The sequence below is a fragment of the Clupea harengus genome, chromosome 23, assembly GCF_900700415.2.
Source record: "Clupea harengus chromosome 23, Ch_v2.0.2, whole genome shotgun sequence".
NCBI lineage: Eukaryota > Metazoa > Chordata > Actinopteri > Clupeiformes > Clupeidae > Clupea > Clupea harengus.
In genome coordinates, this window is record NC_045174.1 from 10,273,533 (window position 1) to 10,281,959 (window position 8,427).

The 8,427-nt window shown below is 48.2% G+C and overlaps 1 protein-coding gene across 2 annotated transcripts in view; it reads left to right on the forward strand.

Moving 5' to 3' along the window:
* wnt3 (wingless-type MMTV integration site family, member 3) overlaps positions 1–5,686 on the forward strand; it is a 21,603-nt gene extending 15,917 nt beyond the window's left edge. For both annotated transcript variants that reach the window (XM_012814560.3, XM_031561355.2), the window contains exons 3-4: positions 2,555–2,820; positions 5,207–5,686. In XM_012814560.3, the coding sequence (XP_012670014.1) occupies positions 2,555–2,820; positions 5,207–5,686 (746 nt within the window). The remainder of the gene's footprint in view (positions 1–2,554; positions 2,821–5,206) is intronic.
* Positions 5,687–8,427: the final 2,741 nt, after the last annotated feature.

The following is an 8,427-nucleotide window of genomic DNA, read 5'->3' on the forward strand; positions in this document are numbered from 1 at the left end:
GTCTGAGGGGCCTTTTGGTGGTTCTTGGTTTGAGTCAGGGGGGCTTTTTCAGGGAAAAGCCATGTCTGGATGCGGCTGATCATTCTAGAAAAGCAATGTTAGCCAATTTGTGTGTGTGTGTGTTTGTGTATATGTGTGTATGTGTGTGTATGGGGAGGCTGGGGCTAGAGAAGGGGGGGGTTGGTTCCTTTGGGGAATGCCAGCCCCAACTCTGGGTATAGCAGTGTGTTGGGGTTTGGAGCTGGCGGGGTGCTGGGGTCCCTTTGTGTGCGTAATACAGTGTGACACCAGGGAGACAAAGACGGATTCATGGGCCCAGCAGGTAGCAGGAGCGGCGCCCCCTTTGGCCCTCTGCCAGAGCTCCCGGGGCTCTGGGCTCACAGGCCCCTGTTGTGGCCAACCCTGCTGGGACTGCCAGCCCGGCCCGCTCCCCCCCACCCTCTCCCCCTCCACAACCAAAGGTGCTCTCCCAGCGAACACACACTCCTGGAAAACTATGCAGATTTGTGTGTGTGTGTTTGAATGTGAGTATGTGTGTGTGTGTGTGTGTGTGTGTGTGTGTGTGTGTGTGTGTGTGTCTGTATGTGTTTGTGCATTTTGGTTTTATTTTCTCCACTGGCCCCTCGAGACACAATTAAATGAAAATAAGAAGGGTAAAAAGAAAAACAAGAAATCAAATAGTTGAGGTTGATATCATGTCTCTGCACTGGTATCTGCCTTCTGCGTGAGCTGTTTATGTAGTATTTCCCATAGTTAACATGGTAGCAGTAGAAAGGATTGGGTGACACACATCACAGCTTGCCAAGACACTGTATCAAATTTCACAAGCATATCGTCAGCTGAGTATTACGTCATGTGAGTAGGTGCAGGCAGTGAGAATGCAGGCCCGTTCTTTCAGAACACAAGATGAAAGAATACCTAAAAAACCCTCAGAAAAAGAGATGAATGGAGAAACAAGAGTGAAGAAAGGGAACGGGAAAATAGTAAAGCAGGACATTTCTCATGATAAAAAAATGTCGTGATAAAAAAAACACTTGGTTACACCACAGACTACACATTTGTCACAAAGAATGTGGATGGCAGCGTTGGAATCAGGTTGGAATCAGGTTTGAGTTCATCTTCATAGTGGGTAGCAGTGTATGCAGGCACAGCTCAGCAGAGGGAAAACATCGAATGAAGCTGTTAAACAGGGCACAATAAGCATAGAGGGGCAGAGGTCATTTGATAAGTCTTTATTGCACACAGTACATCATTGACACCTCCCTCTTGCAGATATTAGAAGTAATTCACCAGAAGTGAATTAGTGTATGTATACACAGAAACACACTTAATGGCTGAAATCCAAGACTTCCAAGAGACTTCATAGTTCCCTGATATGTTATCAATTACTTGATCTTCAGAACAATCTAGGTTCATAGTGAGAATTAAATGATCTTTTGGCCTTTGGAACAATGTAAAACTATAACGTAACATTTGTGGCCTTGGATGATCACATAAACCTGTCTATATTAGTCCCGTTTACTCTCGCAGAGATGACATCACAGGGGCACAACATACTGGACTGAGTATCCTAACTTGGCAGCTTTAAGTTTTGAACTGCATAAAAAAAAAATCAGAAGCACAATGCCAAGTGTAGCTGGGAATAGATGTTGATTGTAGTAGCAGTGTTGAGTGGAGCAGAGGTGTGTGGTTGTAGATCGAGGGGCCAGACGCCGCTGCTGTGGAGAGCCCGTGTGAGGTTCTCCTTGTCTGGCCCTGCATGCCGCTCAGGGTGATGGCGTGGGCTGGGGAAAGACAAGCGCTGCGAGTAAGTGTGCTGTGATTGTGAAACAGTGGTGTCCAGTTACATAATGCGCTGTTGCGTTCAAAGGAAGCGTAATACCATCTCTCAACACATGCCTTCAGACAGAGCAAACACACACACACACACACACACACACACACACACTCAAACCTACATACACACACACACCCACTGCTGGTTTCCACACGTGGCCTGAGGGGGCTTTTGGGGAGGGGGAGAGAGAGAGAGAAGTAGTGAAAGAAAGGCAAGAGTAACATTCCTGAAACACAATCCCGAGAGAAAGCGGTGCACCTTCACGATGCCACAGGGAGCACTAAGCAAAGTGACAGGGCCAACAATTGGGCCGCACCGTCAAAAAGCCAAGCAGAGCAGAGCGCAGTACTCTCACTTACACCGCAGCACACGGTTACTATTTGAAACCTCATCGGGGGGGAAATCGATCCGCAGCCTGCAGGCTCGGCACAGAGGAGTCGGAGCAGAAAGAGACGTCAGGCGGCGGCACAAGACAACATCTCACATCTCAACATCTCTTTATGCTGGGCTGTGGGCGACAGAGCTGTATGTTAAAGAGAAGTAGTGTGTCATAATATCTTGAGATGATCTCATGTGGTTAAATCTAATTTAGTGTAATGTATGGTAGCAGAACAATGCGAGTACCATCTGTACATGGCTTCTACATTGGCTTCTGCTCAGATTAAATATTTCAGTTTTTTTTTTCTTCTCTCTCTCCGCTTGCTTTTCTCTCACTAGCCACCAGGGAGTCTGCGTTTGTCCACGCGATAGCATCGGCGGGCGTGGCGTACGCGGTGACGCGCTCGTGCGCCGAGGGCACGTCCACCATGTGTGGCTGCGACTCGCACCACAAGGGCCCGCCGGGCGAGGGCTGGAAGTGGGGGGGCTGCAGCGAGGACGCCGAGTTCGGCGTGCTCGTGTCGCGAGAGTTCGCAGACGCACGAGAGAACCGGCCGGACGCCCGTTCCGCCATGAACCGGCACAACAACGAAGCTGGGCGGATGGTAAGAGAACATAGGAGACAACAACACTGTAGATAAATTCCACTACAGAGACATACATGTCAGCAACTAAGACTGACATGTAAGGATTCAATCACTGTTTCTCTGGAGTCCATCAACAGAATCAAATGTGAATACACTGAATTCTTACCTTTATGTGCCAGAGATTCATCAAAGCACAATGCATTCAAATCTCGTTTAATCTCTTCTAAATGTAAAACTGAAACTGTCTAAACTTAAAACTTTAGTAAATCATAAGAACTAAATATGGATTTTCAATCTAAATGTCATTTCATGCATGATATATGTAGTTGTTGACATGTATGGATGAATAGTTATGCTGAGCTTGTGACACTGGTATGCATAGCCTGTGGAGACATTATAGCTCTTGGCCTACACCTGAAACCAGGGATTAAGACACATAATTGAAGCAAGGATAGGCTTGTGTTGCCAGTAAGGCAAATGCAGTTCAACTAAACTTGACCTCACAAGACTCGCAGGCGGTTCTTTTGACTACCATGTCCCATAAATCTTTTTCTCTTAATTCCATGTTGATTCCCTCATCCAAATGCAGAAAGGCTAATATTGGCAATCTTGACAGTGCACCCAAACATAAATCCAGTTTACCGTAAGGCAGAGGCAGAGCTCAGGACAACAATGTCCCATTTATCTTTTTCAATTTATCTTTATCACATTTCGATGTGACCTCCTAGTCCCAGCCTAATGGTAAGAGAACAGAAAGGTGTTATTATTGTTATTATACAGCAGTTAAACCTTCAACTGTGCCCTAACGTAATGGATACTCTATCAAGACCGTACAGCAGAGCACTGTCAGACTGCAATAAAACAAGGCTGGAGGAGACAGCTAAACTTAATTACCACTGCATTAACTGTAATGAGACAATGAACAATGATGTGCTTGTTTCGCACAAGGGGAGCAGGTAGCTCCCGCTACCTCACTGTGTTCGCGCAACACACAGGAACTATCAGCATGCGACTGAGGTCTGTCTTTTGTGGTATTCCTTAAACCCCCCCTCAAAAACTAGCATTTCATTTTAAATTAGGGGGCAATTATCACCACCTGAAAGGGCAGACCTTTCATGCCACTCATAACTCGCATCCTTTCCAAATTCCATAACAAAAGGACTAGACCTTCTGTGGACTTGCGTGAGGTTTGGGGAGAAATTGAAGAAAATGGCTCTGGGGGAGGCGTGTGGGTTGGGGGGGGGGGGGGGGGGGGGGGCGCGGTGGTTTTGCTTGGATTTAAAGAGTCACTGGGGCTGTCAGGGCTTAGTAGAGGGGGGATTGGTGAAGGCTGATGGTGCTGAGGGGCAATACCTGAGACCACACTGCAACAAGCAGCCCTTTGATCTGGGACAGACAGGAGCGGGGGGCAGAGACCACAGGAGCAGCAGCGGCAGCAGCAGCAGCAGCAGCAGCAGCAGCAGCAGCAGCAGCAGCAGCAGCACCCAGACAGGCGGCCCTTCTCCGTCAGGTCCCCCAGGCTGCCCCACCTGCCTCCCCCCATTGTCTCTCCCGTCTCTCTCCCGACATCCCTCCGGGTTGAGACACCCGGGAGGCTGCGATAAAGGCTGAGACATGATGTCAGAGGCCCTCCGTTTGCCTGGCTCTGGGTCTGGGTCTGGGTCTGGGTCTGGGCCAGCCCCCCCCCCCCCCCTCGAGGGGCCACCTGCCTTCCGCCACAGCTGGGGAATTCTGCAGCTAAATATAGCTGGGGAAATTAAACCAAACAAACCAAAACAAAGAAGAGCAAGCGCCCGCGGCGTATGCGCTCTCTCTCTGGAGCGGCACTTCAGAGGAGAAAGGGGGAAAGAGAGTGAGAGAGAGAGAGAGAGAGAGAGAGAGAGAGAGAGGGAGCGAGAGAGAGGGAGAGAGAGATCGAGAACCCTCACAGCTGCAGAACACCTGTAGAACACTGACCTGTGGCCAGGGGCATCTAGGGTACTACACCCAGGAAGAAGCAGCTAATGACTCAGAGCACAGTACACAAAATGGAACAGACTCTGGTGGAAGACCTTCAGGTGGAGGAAAGTGGAAATGCCACACATGCTTGGAAGTCTGAAAAAATATGGTGGAGTCAGTTGAACTTAGTTGCTGGAATGTTATGGATAAATTAGCTTTATAGAGGAAATACATAATGTACACGTTATACTTCATAGCATTGGTTAACCAGCGGTTTCAGGTTTCCATGGAGCTTGGCAGCGTTAAACTTTCCAAAGCTGTACCATAAACCCTTCTTTAGACTTAACCGTTTCCTCAGCCAACTCTATCACTTAAGCATGTTTGAGATATTTTGTCCGAACTAATATTTCCTTTTCCTCCCCACCTTTCTCTCTCTCTCTTTGTCCTTCTCTCTCCTCCATAAAAGACTATCCTGGAGAATATGCACCTGCGATGTAAGTGCCACGGTCTGTCAGGGAGCTGTGAGGTGAAGACGTGTTGGTGGGCACAGCCCGATTTCCGCATGTTGGGAGACTACCTGAAGGACAAGTACGACAGTGCCTCGGAGATGGTAGTGGAGAAGCACCGTGAGTCGCGCGGATGGGTAGAGACTCTGCGCGCCAAGTTCGCCTTCTTCAAGCATCCGACCGAACGCGACCTGGTGTATTACGAGGGGTCGCCCAACTTCTGCGAACCGAACCCCGAGACGGGCTCGTTCGGGACTCGTGACCGTGTCTGCAACGTTTCCTCGCACGGCATCGAGGGCTGCGACCTGCTGTGCTGCGGTCGCGGGCACAACACGCGGACGGAGAAACGCAAGGAGAAGTGTCACTGCGTGTTCCACTGGTGCTGCTATGTCAGCTGCCAGGAGTGCACGCGCATCTATGACGTGCACACGTGCAAATGAGAGAGGGGGAGCAGGGAGGAGAGGAGAGGACAAGGACAGGCAAGAGAGAGAGAGAAAGAGACTCAAAAAAACTGGAAGAGAAAAACAAATGGATCAGGCAAACACCTGAAACATACACACAAACGTACACAATCACAATGTGACAAATGCCCCCCTAGAAAGGGTCTACCCCTGCATCCTTTGTAAGGTCCCTCCCTGGCCGTCTCAACTGTTCCTAGCTAGTCCACCTGAACAGGCTGGGTTCCAGGATGCACTGTAATAACTAGGTGGACAGCTATTCTTGCAGTTGTAGCTGGGAATTAATTCACCATTTTCTGTGGGGCCTCTCCAGCTTTGGGCCCCTGAAAATGTCACCTCCTGTCACCCCAGTAGCAACAGCCTTGCCTTGAGCGTGTGCTCATCCAGCCCGCTTCCTCTACTTCCAAACTTCTTTGTGCAGACTTCCATCCACCAGGCTGAGTGTTGCTCAACATTTGGTTGAGGTGATTTATAGCCACCAACTGTAAATCCTATTCCCTTGTCAATGTGGCCTTCTGACTGGAGGCTACATGCACACACTGTATTGCTCATACCAACACACACTCACACACACACACTCCAGAGCTGTGCTATATATATGGACACTAAATGTAAAAAGATAAGGAGAATGGACACTTCTAGTCTTAAACTACTGAATGGATCAACCCCCTTCCTACTTTACCCCTGTCAACTCTTAGCCCTCACTTCACTACTGAACACCCCTTGCTCTGTACACACACCCCCCCCCCCATCTCCACACCCCCAAAGTATTGTGCCATTGCTGCTGCCCACACTGTAAGCCTTCAGTGGCAGGAGACAAAATGCCTGGAAGCTTCTGTTGCTGTTTTTACGGCCCCTTTACATTTCTGACATATTCGCGCAAGGCTTGGAGAACGACGCTGGTATGCACACCGCCACGCCGCTCGCGGGAAAAGACACATTCTTTCTCCGTCTGTGGCTCTCAGTGCTCCTCCTCAGCTCTGAACCCCCCGGAGATGTACTGCTGTGCGCCATCAGAGAGTGGAGGGTCCACGCACACGATGCCGTGGGCTTCTGCAGACTCTCTCTAATGTCTTTGGGACATGTAAGAACAAAAAGACAAGAGGTAGACAGTGGGTGGTGTTGTATTAGGAAAAAACTTAAAAGTGCATTCTGTCTGTGTTTGCTTTGGCGTTCTCTGTTACCTATGTGGGAGATTAATGTATGTGGTATCATGTAGGTCCTGTGGAAATGGGGGACAGCCCCCCCCCCACACACACACACACACACACACACACACACACACACACACACACACACACACACACACACACACACACACACACACACACACACACACACACACACACACACACACACACACACACACACACACACACACACACACACACACACACACACACAACCCTACTGGGTTTATTTAGCCCAACCTCCTCCCAAACTGGTCTGAGAAACGCTTAAGGGTGTCCAGAAGTCCTTCTTAGTCCACCTGCAGAGAAAACCATGGCAGAACCAGAACAAAACTGACTGGTTATGATGACATGGAAAGTGACAAAGAAAGGGCTTTCTGAAAGTAAAAACAACAACAAAACAACAAAAAACACACTGATACGTGCAAATAACAGTCAACTTTGCACTTACAGAAACTACTAATGACAATACTAATGGTAGGAGTTACTCTAATTCTGATAATTGACAATAATCTGTGGATGACCTAACCCATTGTAAAGCTGTGGTACAGTGTGCGCCTCATACTACTGTGAAACGATTTCATTCATCTCAATCCCTCTTGGTATGAGGGGGAGAAACAAGAGGAAAGAAGGAAGGAGAGATTGGAGAAGGATGGAGATAGAAAGGAGAGCTAGGAGGATGGAGAGAGAGGAAAGAGAGAAAGGAAGGAAGAAGGTTAGCAAAAGAGGAAGTGATGTAAGAGGGGGATAAATCTGCTCTGTGGAGTGGGGAAAGGGGAGTCAGTGTGTGTGTTTGGGGGGGGGGGTATGAGAGAGCGTGTGTGTGTGTGTGTGTGTGTGTGTGTGTGTGTGTGTGTGTGTGTGTGTGTGTGTGTGTGTGTGTGTGTGTGTGTGTGTGTGTGTGTGTGTGTGTGTGTGTGTGTGTGTGTGTGTGTGTTATGACTGGATGTCTGTGTAAGAGGTATGTGTGGGCCAGGTAAGAGAGAGATAAGGAGAGCTGGGGTTAGAGCGGCATTAACATGGTGGAAGAGACCAGCGCAGGTTTCCAGACAACATGTTCTGACAGTTCAAGCAGTCATGCTTGCACCCCCATTAATTACCTTCTGAGACGAAAGCGCACAGCAGATGCTAGCATGGCGTGCGCTACGCTACCTGTTTCTGTGCCAAGGCTTCACCCTTTATTCCCCCCACTACACACACACACACACACACTTTCTCCCCCACCCACCTACAGCAGTGCATCTCCACACCTCAACCCATCTCTCCCCCTGCTATATCCAAAGTTTTGTATAAAAAGTTTTAAAGTTAATAATTCCCTTTTTATTTTATAATCTGAAAAAAGTTATGTTTTTATAAATATTATTTATTATACAATGTATATATCTGTATGAACTAAGATTATATATTTGAAGACCTTACTTGACTCGTGTTTTTCATTCTTTTTCAAAATCAACTGCACATGCTAAAATCTACAAAAACAGTGTCAGCCACTGGTGCTCATAACACTTACGGAACATACATTTAAGGTTAGTT